The 27,130-nt window shown below is 34.5% G+C and overlaps 4 protein-coding genes across 5 annotated transcripts; 2 read left to right on the top strand and 2 right to left on the bottom strand.

Annotated features, from left to right (window-relative positions):
* The first annotated feature begins 1,603 nt into the window (after window positions 1-1,603).
* Window positions 1,604-7,352, top strand: LOC129902320 (uncharacterized). The gene is made up of 14 exons (XM_055977517.1): window positions 1,604-2,001; window positions 4,065-4,176; window positions 4,417-4,529; window positions 4,638-4,760; window positions 4,998-5,188; window positions 5,294-5,369; window positions 5,670-5,756; window positions 5,858-5,938; window positions 6,283-6,315; window positions 6,511-6,564; window positions 6,642-6,683; window positions 6,791-6,869; window positions 6,946-7,016; window positions 7,102-7,352. Exons 1-14 carry the CDS (start codon window positions 1,837-1,839, stop codon window positions 7,189-7,191), a joined length of 1,317 nt encoding a protein of 438 aa, XP_055833492.1. The 5' UTR covers window positions 1,604-1,836; the 3' UTR covers window positions 7,192-7,352.
* A 1,486-nt stretch (window positions 7,353-8,838) lies between these two features.
* Window positions 8,839-16,763, top strand: LOC129902317 (phospholipase D delta-like). Of its 2 annotated transcripts, none has more exons than XM_055977515.1 (10): window positions 8,839-9,978; window positions 11,218-11,334; window positions 11,892-12,086; window positions 12,413-12,694; window positions 12,779-12,847; window positions 12,984-13,131; window positions 13,962-14,110; window positions 14,708-14,773; window positions 15,496-15,696; window positions 16,178-16,763. In XM_055977515.1, exons 1-10 carry the CDS (start codon window positions 9,076-9,078, stop codon window positions 16,469-16,471), a joined length of 2,424 nt encoding a protein of 807 aa, XP_055833490.1. In that variant the 5' UTR covers window positions 8,839-9,075; the 3' UTR covers window positions 16,472-16,763. The 2 variants fall into 2 exon arrangements, with proteins under 2 accessions (XP_055833490.1, XP_055833489.1); XM_055977514.1 differs by having other exon boundaries at window positions 8,840-9,978; window positions 14,708-14,869.
* Window positions 16,764-16,975: 212 nt separating this feature from the next.
* LOC129902319 (plastocyanin) lies at window positions 16,976-18,242 on the bottom strand. Its single transcript, XM_055977516.1, has one exon. The coding sequence runs from the start codon at window positions 17,654-17,656 to the stop codon at window positions 17,147-17,149; it is 510 nt and encodes a 169-aa protein (XP_055833491.1). The 5' UTR covers window positions 17,657-18,242; the 3' UTR covers window positions 16,976-17,146.
* A 2,905-nt stretch (window positions 18,243-21,147) lies between these two features.
* On the bottom strand, window positions 21,148-25,173 carry LOC129904037 (uncharacterized). Its single transcript, XM_055979565.1, has 4 exons — window positions 24,927-25,173; window positions 24,766-24,851; window positions 23,839-24,096; window positions 21,148-21,459 (listed from the first exon to the last, which is right to left on the bottom strand). Exons 1-4 carry the CDS (start codon window positions 25,054-25,056, stop codon window positions 21,295-21,297), a joined length of 639 nt encoding a protein of 212 aa, XP_055835540.1. The 5' UTR covers window positions 25,057-25,173; the 3' UTR covers window positions 21,148-21,294.
* Window positions 25,174-27,130: the final 1,957 nt, after the last annotated feature.

Here is a 27,130-nt window from a genome sequence, read left to right as displayed (position 1 = left end):
GAAAAATTAAGAGTATTTGCCTAGTTATATAACGGATGGTATGACAACAGTACAACAATAATAACTCAGTGAAATTCCACAATGTGGGGTCTGAGGAAGGTAAAGTGTACGCAGACCTTACTCCTACCAAGGTAGGACAGCTATTTTCGAAAGACCCTCTAGAACTAGATCCGATGTGCCTATTGAAATCCTCTCCTACGAAAAGCTTCTCAGTAGGTGGTATGTCTCCCACTAATTTTTCCAAATCCTCCCAAAAGCGTATCTTCTCCTCCTCGCCTAAGCCCACTTGTTGTGCATACTCACTAATAATATTCAAAGTGATCCCTTCAACGACCACCTTAATCGACATCATCCTATCAGTGACTCTCCTAACCTCCACCACCTGATCCTTTAAATCACTGTCTACTAAAATGCCTACCACATTCCTATACTTTGATCTACCAGAGAACCGAAGCTTATACCCATGTATCTCCTTAGCTTTAGGACCTACCCATTTGGTCTCTTGGACACAAGCTATATTAATCTTCCTCTTTTTAAGAATCTTAACTAGTTCTATGGACTTTCCCGTTAACGTCCCAGTGTTCCAAAAACCTACTCTCAGTCTAGACGCTCCTTTAACCCACTTACCCTTCCTTACCCTCATCTTCGTCCCCGTCCCCGTCCCTGAACGAGAACATGACCCTAGTCTACCATCACTATTCAAAGCCACGGAAACGTGTATGAACTAATAAATTGTTCAAAGGTCTAAATACAAAATGTAACTACAAGTGTATGAACAAAGAATAGATACGGAAATCGGAGGTACCAACTCCAGTTGAAATGAACCTGGTTGCCGCCGGAAATTGTTATTAATGGTAATTGTTATAACAGATACGAGAAAATTTGAAGTAGTTATTAATGTCTGTTATTAAGGTAGGTTATCTATGCCATATTTTTTTGGTGCTGTCTTTCTTTAAATTATATATATAAGCTGAATTTCTGTAGGATTACCTTTTTTTAAAAGAATTTGAAGTAATTATCTTCTGTTCCAACGCTATTCGCAACGATCATCTCCAAATTAAACAGTTTCATTAGAATTTTGTCTTTTTATTATATTTCCCATTATTATTACAAACTACACAATAAAATATAACATACAACAATAATAATAAAATATGCTTTAGTGTCGAATAAATTGAGGTCGGGTATATGAATATTCAAGGTAATATGCATCCAATTATCTTTTACTTTTTAAAAAAGACAGTCAAAAAGCACATAAACTTAATAACTTATCCAGACCAGGGGCGGATCTAGAGGGTATCAATGAGGACGTTTAAATCTCAAGCACTATATTTTTATTTTACAAATCCACTTAATAGATCTTACTGAAAATTATGAATCCGACGCTAATCTAGACATGAGATTTTTTCACTTTTTACAGTATTTTTCTGTCGCATGAACTTGCAAGCTACGCATCATTTCAACGTCGCACTTTCAATACTCTTTTGACTTATATGACTCCTCTTTGTATAAGTATTAATTAATGTTCCATTATACTCCCCCCTTAAACCAAATATTACAACCACTTTTCTTTTTTCCCCTGTTTTTACTTGTATACTAAATATTCTAAATACTTTTGCCAGCTAGAGTGAATATAATTTGTCAAATTGTCATGCAGAAAACAAAAGAGATTATATATAAAGTCATAAACTCAGAGGAAACAATTTTTCTCCTATGAAATTCTGTCTTAGCTTCTTTCTCTGCTTTTTATGAGATTGTCTTTTTGCTTTTTTCATTATCCTTAAATTCAGTGTTTTTGGAGCTTTGAAAGGAGTCAGAAAAAAAAAAATTAAGGCAATGGAGAAATTTTGTGGGCTGAGTCACCTATACATGACAGTATTTTTGAGTTGTTTCTCCACATTCATGGTGATTCCACCTATGATTGATATTACATTATCAGCCATTTGTCCAGGCCAAGATGAATGTTCACTTGCTATCTACCTCACCGGAGTTCAACAAGCGGTAATCATTCCTACTCTGTAACAATCTGATCCGTCATTTTTGAGTAGTCGTGTCTTGAACTTCTTTGTAGTTGATATAATTGTGTTTGTGACTTGTTGAGGAGTTTGGAGGGGTTCAAATGTTTTTTTGAACTTTTGAAACAGTCAGTTAGTAACGCAGTCAGAAATTTTACAAAAAAATTAATATCATACGAGGAAGTCAAGAAAATTCACTATATAATTTACCTAACTATACATAGTATGATTTTCTGTTGAATCACTTCATCACTGTATATGGTTATGCCATAATAGCTTCATAACTACTTTAATTACGATGGAGAAATAGTTGAAATTCCTATGCTTTTAACTATAATCTGAGATTTTGAGTCTGTGTATTAATAATTTTTTATTGGAAAGTGTTTTTTCTTTTAATAAATTTATTCGATGTGAATTAAGATTAATTGAATTAACTTAAAAGAAAAAAAGAAAACCTTTTTTTTAATCTCCTTTTCCTTTTTATCAACATTACTTTAATTTGTTGAGTTAAAATCATACTAATACGTATTAGCCATTTTGAGAAAAAAGTATCAACGAACTTACTTTTATCATCCATGTGACCATATGAATTGTGACTCATGCTGTTATCTACTTTTTCTACTTATTCATAGCGAGTCACTTTTGAGTTTTGAGAAGGTAAAAATTAAAATATTTATATCAAATCAATAAAAATAAAATATATATGTCTTGTATGTACAATTTTTAAATCGTTATCATGATTAAGTAATATCATCTCAATGAATAAATCAAATAGTAATATTTATTCATTGCTTATCTTACAATCAACTCTATCTCTTTAGATTTTCTTTTAAGTTTGATGGTAAGTTTTACCACGATATTTTGAGCGGAAAAAAACACAAAATTATAAGGAATGTTTAACTTACACATTTCTATTACACAAGAAATTTGTATACTATTAATACAGTTTAACCTATTGTAATTAGTTATATCTGTTTTATCTTTCCCGATTATTCCTTGAAAATACCTTATTGCTAACCGAACAACATTAAATTTGTTTCATAATTGGTAAAAAAAAAGTTAAACTCCAAATAAAATATACTAATATAGTAAAGAAAATGAATGTTGATCAGTATAGAATTAAGAGAGAAACAAGTTTAATAGAACATGGAAAAAAGTTAGGAAAAGAAAAGGAAAAAAAGAAGAAAACAAAAAGGGAAAAGTGAATAGCTAGATAAATAATCTTAGTAAGTGCAGCACTAGTATATTTGTATATGATGATTAATCCACGTTTGTAAGGTTTATTTTAGGAAAAAAATATCCACTAACGTGATTTTTTTAATATTTCAAACTCGAATCCAAAATTTTAAAGTAAAGGAGAAAGAAATCTTATTTATTCTAATAATACAATGAGGATCATATATATTACATTTTTGGACCACTTCATATAGGAAATTTTATTTTTAAAAAAGTTAAATATGATGTACTTTTTTTTTATAGGAAGTTTCTTCTTCATTGGCTCTTTAAGAAACTTCCTTTTTAAAACTTTTTTGATATGATTTTTTAGAGTTCATCACTTGTGAGTGAACAGTGATCTCATGTCCGCTCATGTTATTATTTGTCCTGCTTACCTTTTAAGCTATCCTTTAAACTACAAAATACATATTATATTTTTAAAATGCATTTTTATTTGCTCGACTAATTTGGATTCGTTACTGTAGGTTTAATATGGAAAACAAGATGCTACTCACCAAAAGAATTTACTCATTTCATTTCAATTTATTTGACACTCTTTTTTTTAGTCAGTTCCAAAAAAAAGACGCATTTCGTATATAATTTAGTAACCTAACTTCAAATTTCCTATTTTACTCTTAATGAGATAATTATCATCACACAAGTTTTTGTGGCTTGTTTTATATTATAAATTTTAAAAGCCTTGACTGTTTCTCTTAAATTGTGTGTTCAGCCACACTTTAATGTAAAATGAAATAGAAGTATATATTTTTAGAAGCCAAACTGGAGATCTCTGTATGAATATTTTTGCACATGGTTATTGTTACAACATTGCAGATAGTAGGATTGGGATCACTAGTGATGATGCCAGTGCTGGGGAATTTGTCAGACATATATGGGAGAAAAGTCATGCTTACTGTTCCTATGACTCTTTCCATCTTCCCTCTAGGTAATATCTACTTCCTTTTTCTTTCTTCTTTTTTCACATTAACTCATTACGTTATAATTGTGATATTCAGATCACGTCAAATTAGAGATCTCATTTTAAGAGTGATATAGGCATTTAAAAGTTAAATTATTATTAAAATAGGAATTTTTAGCAAGTGTGTCATCATTTAAAAAAGCGAGCAAAGAAGAGTTTAAAGTTTAAGTTATATGTACTCATGACTTGTTATTGAAATGGCCACAGCCATATTGGCATACAGCAGGACAAAATACTATTTCTACGCTTACTTCGTGCTAAGAACACTCATTGCCATGATATGTGAAGGAAGTGTTCAGTGTCTTGCTCTTGCCTATGTGGTAATTCTCACACTTTAATTACAAACATGATTTTTGCATCGGATTTTTTTAAGATCAAATAGTACTAATTGGATATACTAAAAATACGCGATCTTTCATTTATTTCAGGCTGATAATGTTCCAGAAAATCGCCGGGCCTCTGTTTTTGGAATCCTCTCAGGAATTGCCTCCTCTGCTTTTGTCTGTGGAAACCTCTCTGCTCGCTTCCTATCCACTGCTTCTACTTTCCAAGTACGCGACATTTTCAACTAGTATGATTTAAGTTATATATATTGATCGTTTAACTTTTGTTACATTGTTGGTATACGTAGCTTAGTTGTATGTAACATGTTACGAGACAATTTGTTAACGACAAGGGTATGAATGGCACAACGTACAACAAATAGTAAAATTGAGATACTTTGTATACACATAACTAATAGCATATACGAATTCGTGTATGGTTATCATTGAAAGTTACATGTGTAGGTTGCAGCAGCAATGGCAGTGATAGCTTTAGTATACATGAAGATGTTCCTCCCAGAGTCGATAACGAAAGGTAACATTTGCTCGAAAGAATCAGAGACTATTTGTCTATTGGAAAAAGCTCCAAAGAAAGGATTCCAATTTTTCAAGACATTGCCTTCTTTCAGTGACATGCTCTGCTTGTTAAAGACCAGGTTAGACTAGGACTTCTCTCAATTTCTTTTATCATTCAAAGAGTAGTCGAGCAGAGTCGAATTCAGAATTTGAAGTTTATAGTCATTTTTGAATTTACTTTGCAGCTCAACATTCTTACATGCAGCTTTTGTTTCATTCTTTGTCAATGTTGCACAAGTTGGCCTTGAGGCATCTTTACTTGTAAGTTTGATACCTTGTCATATGGTACTTCTGTTTCATTTTATGTGATGGCGTTTTAGCAGACACAAAGTTTAAGAGGAAAAGAAACACATTTGGCATGTATCGAGAGTACACTTATATATAACTTAAAGTCTATATTTCTATGGTAATAATGACGTGTCGTTAAGGGTAAAATGAGTAATTTAAAATAAATAAAGTCTTCGAATATAGATATATGTCATTCTTTTTGGAACATCGACATTCTTGCTATTTGGATTTTGAACTTGAATGACAAGTTGATTTTTATCAAAATCTATGCAGTATTTCTTGAAGGCACAATTTCACTTTAACAAAAATCAATTTGCTGATTTGCTCATAATTTCTGGGATAGCAGGATCCATATCACAGGTAACTTGATTTTTATCATTGTTATTTTGTATATATTCATTTTTTTCTGATGTTTAATTAATTTGTGTAATTTATTCTGATCTCTTTTTGTACTATTGCAGTTACTTCTCATGCCCATATTAGCTCCTGCTTTTGGAGAAGAGAAGTTGCTTTCTATTGGCCTCTTCTTCAGTTGTCTTCATGTACAAAACAAATTTATCTATATATACTTAAACATATAGCCTCTCCGTTTCAATTTATTTGTCCGATTTGACTTGACACAAAACTTAAGAAAGTAAAGAAGACTCTTGAATCTTGTCTTCTTAAACTAGAGATATGTAGAATGTATCAAGGTGTCCTTTAATTTTGAGGTGTGGAACATGTTGGATGTAAAGTTAGAATTAAAGAGTTAGCCAAAAAAAAAACATTCTTTTTGAAACAGACTAAAAAGTAAAGTAAGACAAATAAATTGAAACGGATGGAGTATATGTTTTTAAGGTATTCAGAAACTTTGTTTTACTGATGTTGTCTCCAAATTCAATTGCAGATGTTGATTTACAGCATTGCTTGGTCCTATTGGGTAGGTCCCCTCACCTCTTTGCTAGTCCTATGTTCTGGTTTTTTCAAAAATATAGTCGCACTCATGTCGGATCCTTCATTTTTTGAGAATCTGACATGAGTGTAACAACGTTTTTGGAGGATCCGAGCAACATGTCTTCATGTTCCATTGGCTTCTATATGAATGAGGTGTTTCTAACAAGTCAAATTCATGCAGGTCCCTTATGCTACTGCTTTTATCTCAATTTTGTCTAATTTTGCAATGCCATGTGTAAGTTCATTTCAATAATCCATCTTTTATTCATGAGTTTAAACATAAAAAATGACAAAGGGTTTATGTTAATACAGTTAAAGAGCATTGCATCTAAGCAAATTGGGCCAAATGAGCAGGTACATATTCAAAAATTACTACTTAGCTTGTTCTTAAATATATTTTAGCTTTAGGCCACTAATTTTATTGAGTTGCCTGTGACCATAATTCAATTTTCTTCTTATAGGGAAAAGTACAAGGATGCATCACAGGCATCTGTTCATTCGCAAGCGTAGTTTCTCCACTAATTTTCAGCCCTTTAACAGGTAGCTATTCTTTTGTTCTGTTGTTATATTTTTCGGACTTACGTCAACTTAATCTGATGGTATCGTTTCATTCCAGCTTTATTTCTATCGCAAAACGCCCCCTTCCATTTCCCAGGATTCGGTTTAGCTTGTGCTGCCTTTGCATCAGTAAGCACTTTGTCATAATTCATAATTCATTTTTCTTTTTTACTATGTTGCAATTACTTATATAATATGATCAATTATATTGCAGATGCTAGCCTTCATTCAGAGTCTTATGATAAAGCCTGATGATTCTGTAGCCAAATGCAGTGTAAATGATTCAAATTTAGCAGAGCCATAGCCATGCAATTGGAGTAATTAACAGATTGTATATCGTGTAATTTATTTCTACTTTGAAGCAAAAATTTAAGTTACTTGAGCCTCTTCATAATAGGATATTAAGAATGTGTAAAAATGTATGATAATCCAAGTTGATATATTGATGAAGGTTATTTATTATGATCCACTATTTCCTTTATTTTCATGAAATATTTGCAATTTAAACATCATGAATGTTATAGAAACCTTTTGAATGGAACATGTTTCCTTCTCCTCGAAAATATTATTTATTATTTTTTCGATTTTCATTCATTGGTTGGTAACATTTTCAATAATTTATTTTGCTTGAATACGATATTTTAGATATAATTTAAATCTTTAACTTTTGGGATTGAAATATAGTGTTCAGTGAGTAGGTAGGGGTAACCCACGGCGACCTACGGAGTTATGAATAAATAATATTAAATAAATACAAAATACCCATATGGTTAATAATAGAAATTATTATACAAAAAAATTAGAAATAAATCTAACCAAATAAAAAATAGGACAATTCAATGCACAAAGCATTACGTGATTATGCAAGGTTGGGGAAAAGTAAGACCCCAAAAAGTGATGTAGATTATCTAACATTAGTGACTATTTTCATGATTCAAACTCATAATATAGATCACACATAAATAAATTTATCATTATTCTAAGATTCTCCTTCCTAAACAATTATGACATTAAAAAGGAAATATTGGACGCCTCGTTTAGGTCGTTTCGTGACTTGCGAGGTTAGCTTGCTTAATTTCTAACTTAAGCAATGACAATTAGCCGATTGACCACATTATTGTTTAATTTGTGCACAACATTCAAAAACAAGTTTCCTTGGAATTTGAAAAATAGAAAAACAAAGTTGTTACAGTTTTGTTGGAACTAGTGAGAATGAAAGAAAAAAATAATGATTAAGAAATTATTAATCAAAAGTCGATCAAAAGGTTAATGCATATAAAATAATGAAAATATAGAGAGAGTATTGAATATTGTTTATATTTAAAATATTATATTAATTATAGGGATAAAAGAAAATAAAATTAATATTATTCTTATTTAGTAAGTGATTAAGTAAAATGAAATAATTATTTTTAGTAAAATGTTCATCTAATATGAAATGGAGAAAGTAATTTATATATTTAGAAACTATATAAAAACTACTATAGATCACTAAAATTAACTATTTAAAATATTAAGAAGGCATATTAATTAAAAAAGTTTTAAATTAAATTAATTTTATTTTCTTGATTTTAATTTAATATTTATTTTTTCATCACTCTATATTTATTGAGTAACGATAAAAATGAAATTATCAATTTATTATATCTTGTAATTTTTTAAAATGACAATCAACTACATCAAAAAATACAAAAAAAACTATGAATTGAATTGTATATAGCATTTTTCATCTTTTCTGATTTCAATAGGCATCCATTATTTTAGATCATTTACGTAAATACGACAACTAAAATGGACCGAGTATTTAATTTTTGGAATTTATTCATTTTAATCCTCTCCTCTCCCTCTAGAAACAAAAAAAAAAGAATTTGGGGCCAATTTGACCAAACATCGCATTGAACACGGAAAATCGCCACGTGTAATATATATTTATTGTGAACTTCAAAGTCCAACGCATCCAACGTGTGCTCCATTTCTCCAAAAACGATGTATTAATTTTTTGTTTTTCCTAACCACCACCTTTCTACTTTTCCCACTACCGCTGGCTACGGCGGAGACACCAATTTTTGTTCATTTTTTCTTTCCCGTCGGTAACCACTCCGCCATAGCCGGCGGTTACACGATTCACCTTCACCTTTTTGTAAATCACATTGCCTCAAAGGATCGTGTTTTTTGTGTATATATATAAATGGCGGATGAGAATTGTGAAAATGTGGTATATCTTCATGGAGATTTTGATTTGAAGATTATAGAAGCTCGACGGTTACCTAACATGGATTTAGTAACCGAACGTCTCAGTCGATGTTTTACGGTTTTAGATGTCTGCCGGAAACCGTTTACTCGCAGGCGACGGAAAGGTCATCACCGGAAAATTATCACCAGCGATCCGTACGTTACTGTTTGCCTAACCGGTTCTACTGTGGCGCGGACGCGCGTGATCTCGAACTGTCAGGATCCTGTTTGGAACGAGCACTTTAAAATTCCGCTGGCTCATCCTGTTTCGGTTGTAGAGTTTCAGGTTAAGGATAATGATGTTTTTGGCGCGGATTATATCGGCGTTGCTACCGTGTCGGCTGAGAAGATCAAGTCCGGTGAGCTCATTGACGATTGGTTTCCTATAATTGGACCTTATGGAAAACCTCCGAAGCCTGATTGTGCTATTCGGCTGCAAATGAAATTCATCCATTGTGATGGTAATCCGGCGTATAACAGCGGCGTATCAGAAGATTGCGGCCTGAAAGCGAGTTATTTCCCGGTGAGGCACGGTGGATCCGTTACTCTGTATCAGGACGCGCACGTGCCTGAAGGAATGTTGCCGGAGATCAAATTGGATGATGACAAGATATTCGAGCATAGCAAGTGTTGGGAAGATATATGTCATGCGATATTGGAGGCACATCATTTGGTATACGTAGTAGGGTGGTCAATTTTTCACAAGGTGAAGCTGGTTAGGGAGCCAAGTAAGCCGTTGCCGAGCGGCGGAGATTTGACACTTGGGGAGTTGCTTAAGTACAAGTCGGAGGAAGGTGTGAGGGTATTGATGTTGGTTTGGGATGATAAGACTTCTCACAGCAAGTTCTTCATTCAAACGGTATGATATTTGCTCCTGCATGGATAATCTTATGTTGAATGATTTTCAATTTGATTAAAAGATTCTGCAACTTGGTATTATATAGTATTAGACTAGTTGGTGAGGCACTTTTGTAATAATATACTTTAATATGCTTTCCTTTTTGGAACTTTACATGTTTGTTCGGATCATGTAGATTTTACAGTGATAGAATTCTCTCTCACCCTTTTCCCTTTTTGAATCTTTCTTCCCCTTCATTTTGTGAAATATTTTTCTAGGCTAAATCTTTCCTCTCCTAACATGGAAAGTCACAAAGCCTGGTTCTTTTCTTCGAATCATAAATGGATGAACAAGGAATTCCTTCATTACTATGCTAGGTCCAGGGCTCTGCAAAAGTGCAGGCCAATAACTTCATCTTTGCTTTTTAAACCAACCATTAAAAGAGGGAAATACCGTGACTCCCCATTTTGGAAGTTGTTAAAAGGACTACGATATATTCAAAGATCTAGAGGCTTATGAAGATTGTCGCATGACTAGCTAGATTTTCCAGTGATGATAGTCCTTTTTGCTTATTATCTGCTTATGTAATGTGAGTTAATGAAGAAGTACCCACTTTACAGATGCTTGGCTTCATTTGTTGGAGGGCCTGATTTTCCCTAAGCTTACACTTCTCTATATTTTTGGTACTACCTTTATGCCTTCAACAAGAATTGTGTTATGTAGGACACTTGTTACCCTCGTACACATCTGAAAGTTGATTGTATTACTGGACACCTCCCTTGGGAGCATTTATTAGCCTATTCTGTAAGAGACCCCAATAACCATTTTATTGAGCTTTCCTGTTTCTGTGTGCAGCCCAGCTTACTTTGATCAGTCAAATTGTGTTTGAAGTTTGTTAGGTGGTAGTCTAACTCAGGAATTAGTGGATTGTAAAGGTAGAATCTTTTATAGCTAGAAGATTACAGGTGCTTGTTTCCAAAAAATTATTAAAGCCCTCTTGAGAATATATACTTTGACAAATTATCTATGGCAACTGAATGGGGCCTATCAAGGGGGCCATAACTGAATCTCAGACTCTGGGGCTCGGTATCCTTCCATGTGGCTTACCCCTGCGCATCTACATTGCCCTGCTTTTTTTAATATTCGAATTAATTGCGTAAGATCTTAACTTAATTACATATATTATTCTTTAGCAATTTTTGTGTAGTTGATAGTCTTTTCATACTGTACTTCTGATTCAATAAGCACCAAATTGTGCAGGATGGAGTGATGCAAACTCATGATGAAGAAACTCGGAAATTTTTCAAGCACTCATCCGTCAACTGTGTGCTGGCACCTCGTTATGCGAGCAGTAAGCTAAGCATTTTCAAGCAACAGGCATGCATACCATACCAGTATTTGTTTTTCCTTGAGTAGATGATAGTCTGATTATGAATGATTTCTGGCTTTTAAGTTCCAGGGACAATTTCAGATCCTTACAGTTTAGTGGTTGTGCAAGCCTAAAACTCAAAATTAGTGGTCCTTGTCACAAACTGCTGCCTCTTTGTCCATGGTCACTCTTTGCCATTTTAATTATCATATTTAAGACCTACAATAAGAAAAATTTCATTCCTTATCTGAGATAGGAAATGTAGACAGACCTACATGGAAAAAGGTACTTTAACTTTGTAAAAAATTTACTTTAAAATGTAAGGAAGAAAAACAGAGACATAAAGGTTCAACCTATGTATCAATCACTTGTAAGATGTGCTTGTGTATGCATTGTACGTTATTACTATGAAAATACCTGTGTCCTAGGCAACATGTGTACCGCCTCACCTTTTAGACATATAGTCACCTTTCTATGATCTTGCATAAGATCGCTTACTCCATAGACCTAGTTTGTTTTCATTTAAACCATCCAGATAACTCACATTTCTGTTTATGATATCCAGGTGGTTGGAACCCTTTATACGCACCATCAGAAGTGTGTGATTGTGGACACACAAGCCAGTGGCAATAACCGAAAGGTTACAGCTTTCATTGGCGGTCTAGACCTCTGTGACGGGCGTTATGATACACCTGAGCATAGATTATTCCGTGATCTTGACACAGTCTTCAAGGATGATTATCATAATCCAACATTTAGTGTGAGTATTTTTGATTGGTGGTCTAGACCTCTGTGATGGGAAATACATAACACCTGAGTATACATTATTTAAGTAATCTCAACCTGCCAAAATATAATATATAGGCAATTCAAAAAAATCTATTTTCTTTCAGCAATTGATATTTTAGTTTTCAGTTATCTTTCTCTCTTACAAGCCTATAAAATGATGATACACTAGTTCTCTGAACTAATGTTGTTCCAGCTTTATCCGACCCTCATGTATTGACCTGGTGTCAAGTGTTTTTTTTTTACGACTGATGTTTTGGCTCAATTCCCGGCAGAGATATAATTTTGTCTTTTCAATAGGTAGGAACCAAGGCACCTAGACAGCCATGGCATGACTTGCATTGCAAGATTGAAGGACCTGCCGCATATGATGTACTCACAAACTTTGAGCAGCGGTGGAAAAAAGCCACAAAATGGTCAGAGTTTGGAAGACGTTTGAAAAAGATATCTCATTGGCACGACGATGCTTTGATCAAAATAGAAAGAATTTCTTGGATTACAAGTCCTTCCTCTTCTATTCCAAATGATGACCAATCTTTGTGGGTTTCCAAGGAAGAAGATCCTGAAAACTGGCATGTTCAGGTTCGTAGGAACTAAGTAAAATATTGAGTCATTGATTAGGTTTAACTAAGTTACAGCTAACACTATGTTGTTGAATGCTTACAGGTTTTTCGATCTATTGATTCAGGGTCTTTGAAAGGATTTCCAAAAGATGTTCTTTTGGCTGAATCACAGGTGCATAGTGCATACTCTGTAGCTTCTTGTTTCTTGAAGTCCGTACTGAAAGTTGGATATCACATGTCATCTTTGTATAACGTTGGTTTTGAATTTGTTTAACTTTCTAAAAGGTCCTTGATATTTTTCATTGCAGAACCTTGTCTGTGCAAAAAATTTGGTGATTGATAGAAGCATCCAGATGGCATATATTCAAGCAATTAGACAGGCACAGCATTTTATCTATATTGAAAATCAATATTTCCTTGGGTCATCATATGCTTGGCCTTCATACAAAGAAGCAGGTTTATCATCATTATTCGGAATAATTGTTGTTCCTTATCTTATTTAGCATCATTTATCTTCTTCTGTGCTTTTGGATTGTCAAAGGAAAGTAAGAACCATAACTGCCGTGAGATATAATACAATTCCAATGTCTCCGACTAATGGAGTTTTTTCTCATTTTATGTTTGGTTGGGTTAAAGAGGAGGGATAGGATGAAGGTGGATTGGAAGGGCCATTTACCTTGTTTAATCATGAATAAATAACAGGGTAAAGTAAAATTGTCGGCCGTGGTACCCTTCTACTTCAGAAGCTGTGATGCCTTCAGTTTTGAAGAGAAATATTGTGATTTTGATGACAAATAGTTTAATTAGCCTCATGGTTCAAATCCACCCTCTTCATCAAAAGATATGTGATTTCTTCCCATTTGTTTACTCATTGGTGGATAGAGTTAGTTGGTACTTGTGCTGGTGAGTTACCGAAGGATTAATCGAGACTTCTTCTTGTACTTTCATTTACACTTAATATGGAGAATAACCCTTTTTCTTTGAAGTGAACAATGCCAATCCACTTCCGTTCCTTCTTTTCCCCTTCATTTTAACCAAAGTGTTAAAGACATACTATGGGTTTAAATTCATCATTGCATGCCTACTGTTTTTTCACTCAATAATGCCAATTAACATGAACCATATTAGAAAACACATGAATCATCTCTACTCGAGGAGTCGTACCTTAATGACGCTTTTTAGTAACCTAGAATGCGCCAGTGAGAGCGGTTTCCTTTGTTCTGTGTGCAACTCTTTTTGGCTCCATCTTTTTTTTGTTCCCTGATAAGTGTTTGCTTATACTTTAGGTGCTGATAATTTAATTCCCATGGAGCTTGCATTAAAAATAGCTAGCAAAATTCGGGAAAAAGAGCGATTTGCTGTGTATATTGTCATTCCAATGTGGCCCGAGGGAGTCCCCACTTCTGCCTCAGTGCAAGAAATTCTGTATTGGCAGGTTATGCAGCATACTATTCTTTTAAATGTCAGTGTTGTGTGTGTGATTTGTCTGCCTGAGCTTTTTAATCAATAAAATAAGAATGTGATTTAACTTGATTGACCGAAAGAATGATATACAGTGTCCAACTTTACAGATTACCAGTGCACAATTTGCTAGTTCTTGTCCCTAACACGGGGATAAGTGAGCTAAACGTGATAGTCTAATTAGTTTGGTGGATAATTGAATATTTTGAGTTTATATCTACCTGTAGAGGTCCCCCCTTTTAGTTTGGTGCTCCTCCTCTTTTAGTTGTTTCTCTGTTTTTTCTTCTCTTTTGGATGTAATCAACACTTTCCATTTATATCTACCTGTAGAGGTCCCCCCTTTTAGTTCTGTTTCCTTTTTCAAAAAAAGAAAAGAAAAAATACCTCTTTTTCGCTGAAGACTACTGACAATTCCATTATAGTTCATGTACTTCAGTTTTACTCCATTTAATATGTTGTGTTGGTTGTAGTTTGATGCAAGCAATGGGTGATATTCCTATCAAAGATTGTTCTTAGTTCCTAAGAGACTATCTCCTTTGCTGCTATTCTCATTATCGTGTTTCTCTTGCAGAGGCAAACAATGAAAATGATGTATGGAATCATTGCTCAAGAGCTAAAATCTTCTCAACTTCAAGATGTACATCTTTCTGACTATCTAAACTTCTATTGTCTGGGTAATCGAGAAGAATTACGTGGAGAATCAAAGTCTAACTATGCTTCAAATGGCGATTTGGTAGATATTTTAATTTTCATTATATCTGCTACTTGTTATGTTACCCCTTCTGCTAAACAATGCTTTAAAATCTACCTGATGTTTTTTGGAATTAAATGTGATTCGATATACTTAAGGAGAGCTTGATTGTGAATTTCTGATCATTGAGACAATCTTTACGTAAAAGGAATAAACATATTCTAACTCGTGAATGAAAATAGATTTACGTCTACTGTAATTTGCTCGTGTCATGACATTGGCTGGTTAGCCTCTTCACAAGTTCCTTCATTCTGCAAATTGAGCTAACCGACTAGCGTAGTAGTATTTGTTTTTTTTTTCTTTTATATGTTAAATATAATTTAAAAGTATACCAAACTAGTGTGATTTACAAAAGAAATCACAAAAGATTCAGATATGGTTGTATGAATCTTTTGAAAATCTTAAGACATTTTTTCATTATAGATAGTCTTGTAAGTCCTTTTGTTACTGGTTTGGATTTGCTCCTCTCTACCTTCGCAAGGTAGGGATAAGGCTGCGTACACTACCCTCCCCAGACCCCACTTGTGGGATTTCACTGCACTTGTTGTTGTTATAGATAGTCTTGTAAGTGCACATAATGCCTAATTTTGCCATGAAACTGCCAACAGATCTCAGCTTCGCAGAAATTTGGACGGTTTATGATTTATGTACACGCCAAGGGGATGATAGTGGACGATGAGTATGTCATTTTAGGATCTGCCAATATTAACCAAAGATCTATGGCTGGTTCAAGAGACACAGAGATAGCTATGGGTGCATATCAACCTCATCATACTTGGGCTCTGAAGAAAAGACATCCACATGGCCAGGTCCGTGAATTTTCATCTCCGTGAATCTCCTTCCCCAAATAAAGCAAATTGGAACATTTTTTGTTTTGATCAAAAGTGGCAAATCTTAATCAATAGCAGGAAACTTTTTGTTAATCATGCTACCCCATCTACAAAAGGATCTTCTTGACATATCTGATTAAAATTAACAACTACAGCTGCATGCGGAGACGGATAGATCTTCTATTTGATGGGTTAAAACTAAACTCAATATTTTCAACATTGAACATAGATATTGATGTGAAAAATCAGTAACTTTGCAATAAATATAGATCACAAGATTAAAAGACACATATTCTACGTATCTTTAGTTTAACACCACAAGATCCATAAGTGTTCTTTACTTTCTTAAATTCCATGCAAAGTCAAAAAACCTACCATCAAATTGAAACGGAGGGAGTATCTTCTCAACCTAACGGTTGAAATCAACATGTTTGAATTCTGGATCCGCCTTTGGCTGCAGGTATATGGTTATAGAATGTCTCTATGGGCAGAGCACATGGGCAAGTTAGACGATATCTTCACAAAGCCAGAAAGTTTGAATTGTGTGAAGCATGTGAATAAAGTTGCTGAAGATAACTGGAATAGATTTACAGCTGACGAATTCAAACCTTTACAAGGTCATCTTCTCAAGTATCCACTCCAAGTAGGTACTGACGGGAAAGTAAGTTCCTTGCCTGGTCATGAATATTTTCCTGATGTTGGTGGTAAAATACTAGGAGCTCGAACCAATCTTCCTGATGCTTTGACCACATAACTCTTCCCGTCTTCTGGTTTTGTAACGCCCGTAAATTAAACCAATTTCTTAGAGAATTGTTGAGAATAATTATCAGAGTTTCCAACGCAGTGAACAAGAACTATATATCATCTTGGTTGCTGTCAGTGTTGTGCATCGTGTTCACTAGTGTTGTACCATTCTTTTGTATTAATAATGTAATAAATATCTTGTTCATGATGATCTCAAGAATCTCTCCAAATGTACAGTTTAACTTAAAAGATATATAATTTCCACAGATGCAGAGTGAAAAAATTTCGGCCATTTTCTGTCATCTGATTTCGGTCTCTTGTATATTTCTACTATGAGAATGATATTTTTATTCTTTAGTTTCATTTCTAAGAATACATTCCCTGTTTATATCACAACCTGTGAATACGGGAAAGCTCGTACACGTTGGAAGAAGGAATGGTGGAATGGTAAGCTATGTTGCTCGGACTCTCCAAAAATAAACTACAACAATATTTATGTTTTACCATTAGGGGAAAGGTTGAACTTTTTGATCTTATTACAGTCCAAAAAAGTTGGTATTAATCACAAAATGACATTACATCCATAAATATGCTTACCTCAAAAAGAAAAGGGCAATACTAAAACGAATATGTTGAAATTGATGGGAACTCAAATCAACTTTTACATAATACAGAGGTGAGAAAATTAGTTAACAGTAACTTTGCCAACCATTCCAGCTCCCTGGTGTGGTGCACAGTAGAAAGTGTAGGTTCCTTTCTCACTCAAAGTGACACTGTAAGTCTCTCCTGGTGCATTCAGAAGATCTTCTTCAGGCATGGAAATCTTACTTGCATCCACACCAGCTGGGATTTCATCCTCATCGAATACGACATTGTGGGGGAACCCTGCATTGTTCTTGAATGTAATTTTCTCACCGGAGCTAATGCTGAAGTTTCCGGGAACAAAAGCAAGACCTCCATCATCGCTACCAAGCAACACTTCCATAGCCATGGCATTGCTAGCAAGCATCGCGCTAGCAGCGGTGGCAGCAACAACAGCACCAACGTCTTTCAGAGACGCCTTCACGGCCAATCTGGCAGCCGGGGTAGCTGACACCTTGGTGGAGGCTGTGCTAACTCTGGAAGATGAGGAAGCACCAGCCTTGAGGCCAGTGAAAGATGGAATAGCAACAGCAGCAGAGGTAACAGTAGCCATTGTTAATAGATATGATGGTGGTGGTTGCTTTTGTGATTGAAAATTTGGAATCAAGAAAAGGTGAGAAGGGGTTGATGGGGTTTTAATATGTGAGGTTGTGGATAGAGTAGTGAAGGAAAAGATTGATTCTTTGTATAAATGAGTGGTGTGTATTTGTGGATATTTATGTGATGAGAGGATGGATAGTTATCTGCTGTGAAAGAATGCTATTGGTTTGATATGGATTATATCCTCTGACGTGTATATGTTTATCTAAAATATTGAAGTGCTAGAATTAAAAAATTTAGAAACTACTAGAGAAGATTGAAAATAAAATTTCAAGCTGTAGATTTTACAATATTTGGCTTTTTTTTCCCCTAGCAAGTTGACACAATATTTATCGGTTATTGTGTGGTATGGAATGAGACATGATTAAGTAACCAAAGCTCACAAAAGGGGAGATATTTCAAAATAAATATACCCTCCTACATAAGATTTTTTAAAAAAATAACAATAAAAATTATACCTGAGGAGGCAATGGTGATAGAAAAGTCATTCTTGACTTTCCTTGTAACGGCTTGAAACTTGATTTGATTATCTAGGAAGCCTAGTCAATGGAAAATTATATATTTTTTAAAACTAACACTAGTATTTATTACTAAGAAGACAAACAAATGACAAAAATAAATATAACTTAACTTGGATACATTGGTAAGCTGAGAGATCTACAGTTAAGTGTAAATTTATCTATTATAGTACATTACTTGCATTTTTCCCTCGATTACTAATTCAATTGATTATGAGTAGTTACATGTAATAATATTTAATTTTAGGTGATCTCTACTCTAATAATCCTTTAACACAGTGAACACATAACTAAGGTCCGAGGCCCGAGGGCATGACAGTCCGATGCATAAAATATCTCGTGCTAGCAGGAGAAGGACTGTGATGTACGTAGTCTATTCTATCTTAATGCAAACATTAATGACTGTTTTTATGACTCAAACATATCACATGGAGACAGCTACATCATTTAATATGGGGTTATTTACACAAAGAGAGGACTAACCTGCAAAGTTTCCACAAATTTGATGCTCCATGCATTGACTGAGGACATTTGCAAAATGCAAACTCATATATATTTATGCTGTTTGTAGGGTACTCTAATGTACTACCCTTATTCCTGTGTTGTACTGCAATTGTACTAAGTAGTTTTTGGTACAATTCTCAAGGCCTTTTCCATCTAATTCTCTGCTTTACTACTCTAATTCAAAATATCTTCACATGTTAAGTGGGCTGTGCTTTCTAAATATGTCTTGAGTTAAAAGGTTTCATACTCAAGTATACACAGAGCAACAGAAAATGAAAATCCCCAAGTATTAAACCCAAAACAGAAGATTAAAAAAATGATCTTTTCTTTTTGATGACTGCAGTATGTTAGGATAAACTTGTGTGTATCTTGTGATAAGTTCAACGGATTTGTGTTGCTACCTCCTACCACCATAGGTATCGGATAGTTCTACCCACCACTAACATTTTTATCTTTGTTGGAATATGAATCGTGATCTTTGAGGTTTTTGCTCATTTCACTGACCGTTAGGCCATATTTGAAAATGTCATTCCCCATACTTTATATTTAGATGTCTAGGTAACACACTCAAACTTTAGCCAGAACATTCAGTCGATTGTCCTACTGGTACTTCGCCATAGTGAAGTAAGCCATTGTTCCAACTTCCAAGCATAAAAGAGAACCTGGTGTGCAGGGGATGTCTCAGTAACATATGCCATTCTAGATGACTTCTGCCCACATGATAACTCTTGGTGAACATCGTTACGCCGCTGTTGATGCTGGTGCTGGTGGAAAGTAGAATAGTCGAGGTGCACTCAAATCGACACAATATAAATATAATCAAACTTCTAAAGACTAGTTCAAAGAGTCTGCTGCATGATAGAGAGTTCCTTTGTAGTTATTGAAACTCGAGTTATCTGAACAATCCATTCAAGACGGAAGATCCCTACGAGAGTGTACTCACCATTTAATCTTGTACCTTGACAAGCCTTTACAAAATAGTAGTAATGACAAATTAGGAGGCTCTAGCCCAAGTTTCACAACTTCTAAAGAACAGAGTAGGAGGAAAAATTAGAGGCAATGACACAGATCAAATCATAAACTAGACAGAGGCAACTGCCAACTAATGGCTGGGTCAATCACAATCAAATATTTATCGATACTTGGTTGATTCTTAATACATATAGAGACCTTGCACATAAGCTACTGGATTCACGCGAACCCCGTGGTTCCCATTTAAATCATCCCCTAAACCTCACACCAAGTCACCCAAGTGGTATGTAGGAAAAGCCACTGCCTGACCTTCAAATGAAGTACCAGTAACACACTTCTTTCAATCAAAACCAAAATCAAGCAAGGTTCCATTCTGGATAAGTACTTTATCCAAAAGATACCCTAATATAACCAACTGGCTTGCATGTGTCGCCAGTCATGCTCCATCTTTTATTGAACTAAGGTTATAAAGAAGAAAAACTATAAATTCCAGTTCAAAAGATTGACAGCCCTTGAATCTAGAGATGCTTTTCATTCCAACAAAGTTACTACTCGATTTCCCAAGATCACAACAGGCATATAATGTCAAGATGAACCAGCAAAAACATAAACCCTGGCATGATAGTACGGGGATACAAAAATGCTTTGCTTTGTTCAATAAAGGCAAAAGGGAAGAAAGGGGTAGGAACAATCTAGTTTAGGAGGGGCATTGAAGATATCATGTAGCTAGTTTTATCTCATTTCTGACTCTTACAGGGCCATTGAAGTAACCATCTCTGTTACTTCCCCCCTATGGACCACCTTATTCACCCCAACCAACCATAGTGTATTAAAAAAAGAAAGGAACTTGTAGCATTAGTAAGCATATGAAAACAAAAGCCAAAAGTGGCTGGCATTTTGACATCCTAGCACAAACGAATCAGCACTAGAGCCCATTTGGATTGGCTTAAAAAAAATAATTTTTATGTATGAAGTGCTTTTAGAACTTTGAAGTGCTGAAAGTTATTTTTATAAATAAGCAATTGAGTGTTTGGATAAAAGTGCTTATAATGTGAATTTTAGGGTTAAAAGAATAAAAAAAGATAGTTTGAGAATTTAGTTAAAATATAAAGGATATAAAAGTAATTTCCATGGACAAAGAAAATGACTTTAAGCACTTTGGAAAAAAAAAGTTAGGAATCCTAACTTTTCATTTTTGACTGACTTTAAGAACTTTATGACTTAAAGTCAGCATTAGACAAACACGTCCAAAAGCTAAAAAGGGGTTTCAATCCAAACGGGCTCTAGATAGGATATCCTTCAGCAAGATTGTTATCAGACAATATGGAAGAAATTCATCACATATATAGAATCCAGCAGCACAAACTTATATGCAAACATCAAGAAGCACAGGGCACTTATCCAAACAAATCCCACAATGGAAATCACAAGATTCAAGACCCAACAAAGATAAGACATATGGATGTGCATATTCAATTATTAAGAGTCATATAAACAGGGTATACTTGTTATTTACAGTCACATGAAGAGAGAAACTGCCTAATAGAAGCAAGGGAATGTATAACACTCTAATTTTTACACATCCTTCTATCAGACCTTAAAAAAGTGGAAAGATGTCGTTGTTGTCATCATCCATATCAAAATACTTGAAGCCAATATCATTGTCCGGATTTGGATTGAAGTCGGTGCTCACGTAGCATTTCATCTCATGAAACAGGTTCAAATTATCCACGAGCTTGTGAAATATATTGCATCCACAACACTGCCAAAACAAGAAACCAAAATAAATTAGCTTATACGCCAAGCGTGAGGGAATGCTAGACATTTGGCAGTTTCTCCCCAGACCAGGTGTAATACCCATAAGTAATATAGGGGTATATATGTCTTTGGGTAAGAAAAAAAAACAAAAGAAAGGGAAAAATAAAGAATTAAAGAAGAAACTAAAAGGGATCACCAGCCCATTCCTGCGCTGGAAGGGCTCTATTGCTGACCCTTTTCCATTCTTCCCCAAGACGTCTCCTTCTCCCTGTTTTTCTTTTTAATTTTAATGTGAAGCTACTCGATTTTTCAGTGGAAGAGCAGGAAGAGGAAATTGAGAAAACTTCATTTCGTAGGGAAGGTAAGTTTCTGAACTTATTTTATAGATTTGATTTATATATTCCATAGCTATAAAGAAATTGGGGTTGAGAGTTTGAGAACAGTAAGGGTTAAAGAGATACCAAAAATATGTCAAATTCTTAGGTTTATGGCTCCCACTGGGTACAAAGCTAGTTCGATGCCATTAGAAAATAGTAGGTAGTGGTGTTGTTCTCAATCTTAAGCACTAGTTTGGTAAACTTTTTGGTAAGAGATTGAATGAATGAATTATAAGTAGGTTGAAATGGCTAAGGATATGAAACTTTTGAATTTTATCGCACGAATAGATAGAATTCGATGAATAGAAGTCAATCTCGAAATCCCGAGGGTTGGGTATTCTAATATAGTATGAATTAGCCTTAAACGAAGGAAGTTAACACGAAACTATTATGAATAGGTCTATAATGTGACCGAAGGCATTCATACGGACCACTCGAGTGACGAGCTTGGTATTTCGTCACGAGTACTGTGAGTAGTAATCTTACCACAATTTGTGCTTTTATAACTATCATGATTTATACATGGTTTATAAAGTGAATGTGTTACCGAATGTTTTGAACTTGCATATGGGACAAGTCTTTTACTTGATATGATATTGAAACGATTATGTAAGATCCTCTCACTTATATAAGACTTGAATAAGTGGGAGTAGACCTTGATGGATCCCGTAGCTAACGGCGGGTTTGATAGACCTGGTGCACCATGTATTTACAGATTACCGATATAGCCCTCGCTAGTGGGAAGGTAGAACCAGCATACCGTTACTGACATCCCTCGAGAAGGGATCTTCTGATATGAATATTTGACTTCTTTATGAGGGGCCACACCGATTACATGACTCATTCTTGAAAACCTCCCAAATATAAGATTTAATATGAAAGTGTTTTATTGAATTTATTACTATATGTTTACATTGATTTTGCTTACAAGAGGCAAATAAAATTGAGTATTGTCATCATTTTCTCTGAAAATGAATTTATTTCATGATTTTGATTATCTTACTACCATGTTTTTTGACTTGCCCCTCATTGAAACGGTTGTGGTTAAGTGTTACTACTCACTGAGCTAGCATCTCACTCCCCGCTAAATGTTTTTACAGAGAATTCAGGTGGCATTGGAACTACCGAGTTGGCAATCCATGGTGAGCCCGCACTTGTTCGCGTGGCATCAATTTATTCATTTGTTGAGGACTTTTATTTGAATTCTTAGAGTTGCTCCATAGTCATTCAATTATATGAGTCATGAGTTTCTTTCATCATCATAGACTTATGGTCAGTTTAGACTTCTTTTCGTATTTGGAGATGAATTGGTATTATTGCTTGACGATTGGTTTATTGATGGATATGGTATCTTGTTTAGAGTTATTGTTAGTTGTGTTGTTGATTCTAAGACGGGGAAAATTTTGGATAGGCCCAAAAACAAAGGAAACTATGCTCGATTTTCTGTAGAATTTCTGGTAAGACTTGTTTTGGGACTCTCCCACTTAGCGCCGGTCACGGTCTTAAATTGGGTCGTGACACTAGGATAAAAGATTCCATTGAAGCGACTAATCCCATGCATATTGTATGGACATTTTGTCGCACAAATTGCACAATATCATAAATAGCCACCCCAGGTATTACCCAGACCCAAGGAGACCTATTAAACAAATACAGATCTTTGATCTCAATCTCGATAGTGAAATATACCATAAGACCAATACGATGCTTCAAAATCTCGCTATTGATACCTCGGCCTAAAAAAGTTATATTTCTCATTAAATTCGGTTGATTAAGGCAAAATTGTATCCCTTAGGACACAAGTCCTCTTTAACTTTTTTTCTAGAAAGATCCTTACCAAGTCCTTATTACTTTTTTTCTAGAAAGATACTTTCTTACTTCTAAAAGGAAGCGTTTTTCTTCTATATTTCAATAAAGATATAAATTTATAAGCTATAAGAAAAGGGTCACTAATTTATTCTTTCATCAATCGATGTTAACTTGTAAGGTGTTTGTTAGTGAAGTACCTGGACAAAAACAGTGCCATCAGTATAGGCATGGGGATTGATGGCACGAGTAGTGCGTTGGCCACAGACATTGCAAGTAAAGACCACACGCATACGCCTTCGTGGAGATTTAGTAAAGAGAGACCAAGGAAAGGTGGAAATCTGGTCAGTATTGGCTTCAGAATCCGAACCAGCAAGCACAGGTGGCCCCTCCATGCCCGAACCAGTAGTCCAGCCTCTTACATTAGCTGCACTAAGGACCAAACCCATAGCTGCATCCTGGTAAAAATCCCAGAAAGGCGAATCAGAACCCCAAATTCACCACAATATTCATTAACAAAAAACAATTTAAACAACGTAAGAACTCAATTTCGAGGATGATAATTCAAAAGGTCCAGCACAATTTACCAATTGGAATCCCAAATCACCTCAACTTCATGGAAACCGAACAATTAAACCAAAGAAAGAAACGAACTTTGAGGGCGAAGAATCAAAATTACTCTCACACCCACCAATCAGAACCCCAAATTCACCATATTTTTGTGGAAACCCAACATTTATTAAATCAAAGAAAAGAAAGTATATTCGAGGTGTGACGAATCATCAAAACTACCTTAAATAAGTAAATCTACCAGTCAAAACCCCAAAATCAACCCAAATTCGTCAAAACCCAACAATTAAATCAGAAATAAAATAGAATTTAAGCAACTTCGAGGTTGTTGAATCAAAAATACCCCTAGATAGAGAAGACCCATAAATCGAAACCTCAAAATCACCATAATTTCATGGATACCCAACAATTGAATCAAAAAAAATTAAAGGAACTTTGAGGTCATGAATCAAAAACACCACTAAATAGAATAGACCCACAAATCAAAACCTCAAAAATCACCACAAAAACAATCAAATCAAACAAACATATCTTTGAGCGTGATCAATCAAAAATACCTTGGAGAGAGTAGGATTGTTGAAGATGGGAACGATGCTGGTGCAGTCATTTGAGTCAGATTGAAGATCCGGTTCATTTCCATTATCTGGAAAAAAAAATTGTATTAGAAGCAATAAACGATTGAAAAAAACTACAAGAAAGATGAGTAAATGCTCCATACTTTTGCGTGAAACGGAAAACTTGACAAATTTACGGGAAGAAAGATGTTTGGATTTAGGAGCGAAAACAGATAGAGATGGGGAGGATGAAACGATTGTAGTAGTTGTGGCGGAAGACGTCAAAGTTTCCATGGCTATCAGTGAAGCTTACAGATTTTTATCGACTTTGCTCTTCGTAATTTGTAAATGTAAGGAAGATGAAACAAGAAATATATACTGTTGCCTTTGCCGACTTTACTGCTTAAAATCTCCTGCTGTCTTTATTAAGTTGGTCATAAAAACACTTGCAGCAAAAATCTTAGTAATTCGGTTAGTTGATTATCAAAAAATTTATTCACTTAACAAAATAAAAATATAAAAAATAATATAGTCTCGAAAATCAAATCTAACCTAGGGCATTAGAGTGCAATTTGAATGCCTTCATCATTGAGCTAATCTTATATATACAACATAATCTTTTTATCAAGGAATTCAGATGAATACCTTCTCGCCCCTCTAGATTGGATGCTGCGTATTGATAAGGATTCAATTTTTATTTTGTTATTTCTTCTTCCTTTTTTGTTAGAATAGATAATTGTAGTATTTGTTTTTCCAATATTACATTTTTCATGTGCTCATTGTCTACTTATTTTTTGATATATTTTGCTTAAGTCAAGTATCTATCGAACAGACTCTTTACCTACACAAAATGGAGATAAAATTGCATACACACCCCTCCTTAAACCTCATGAGTGCATGATTAGATATTTAAAGGCGCAGTATACTGAACAATAAGCTAAAATCAACCAATTGTTAGTTGAAATCTCCTTAATTATATGGAAACAACTTATTCATAGGACTTCCTATAGTTCTTTAGGAAAATTTCCACATTTTGGGCCCAAGACCACATAAAACTGGACTTCAATAGAAAGCCCACACACAACTGGACTTTAATAGAAAAGGCTTGGACCAATTATGGATTTGTTAATCAACTTTTCCTAATGCTCATTTCCATTTAAATGATGCAAGTGTAGCTCAAATTAGACTAAAGATTCATATTTGATCTTAACCGTCATACATACTATATTGGATATTTTCATAAATACTATACATATGAGCCCTTTTCAAATCTTATTTGTGGGATTACAATCGTAAATATTATTGTTGGTTGATTATACGTATGAACAAAAATGTATCAGACGTAAATATAATTGATTGATTAAATGATTTTTGATGTTATCGAGAGAACGTTTGGATTTCATTAATAATGAGGATTTTTTGCTATCCTTCCTTTTGGAATGGTATGGGTTCAAGATTCAAGTGATACTATCAGAGCTATTATTCTTGAAAAATGGCTCGGTGTGACCTATTCTTTGAAATAAGTTAGTATTTGCTTACGATATCTAATAAATGAAGCTCGTGAGATCAAGAACCAAATCGGAGCTTAAGATTTGGAAAATTTTAAGTTACCCTTTCAAGTATTCAATAATTTTATCTTAATGTTGTTGCACTATCAACTAAAAATAAAGTTTTTTTTATATTATCTACACTCTACAGTTCATGCTTAATTAAAAATAATATCAATTTGACTATTCAAGAGGATGAACAATACCTTGGCTTCCCTATCTTCAAAGGAAAGATGAATAGAACTGATTTTCAATTTATTACTGATAATCTTGAAGCAAAGCTTAGTGATTGGAAAACCAAATTCCCCAATGTTACGCGTCGCACAACTTTAGTGAAGTCCTCCCTAAGCCACCTAGCAACCCACATCATGCAGTACATTAGACTTTCCAGCTACGTCACAAATCGAATTGATAGGGTTTAGCAAAACTTCATTTGGGGAGTACAATAGACAAAAGGAAACTCCATCTGGTTAGCTGGGATACTATTACTAGGGATAAGGTAGCTGGGGGTTTAAGTTGTCCAAACAAAATAAAGTTCTTCCTTTGGCTTTGCATCCATGGTAGACTCAAAACATCTTACTACCTTTATAACATTAGGATCGATACCAATCCTTCCTGCATTATATGCAGCAAACCTGAAATTATCATCCACATTTTTTTAGATTGTCCCGTTGCTAAAAAACTTTGGAATGACTTAGGAATCAAAGATAAAATCAGGATGATAAGGAATAGCAATGACCCAAATTGGCTCGAGCTTATAAAAAAACATTGGTTATAAGCTAAACTACATCTCTTGGTATAATGTCTTTCCTTTTTTTATG

Source organism: Solanum dulcamara, chromosome 9 (genome assembly GCF_947179165.1).
Source record: "Solanum dulcamara chromosome 9, daSolDulc1.2, whole genome shotgun sequence".
NCBI lineage: Eukaryota > Viridiplantae > Streptophyta > Magnoliopsida > Solanales > Solanaceae > Solanum > Solanum dulcamara.
This window is presented reverse-complemented; position numbering and strand designations above follow the sequence as displayed.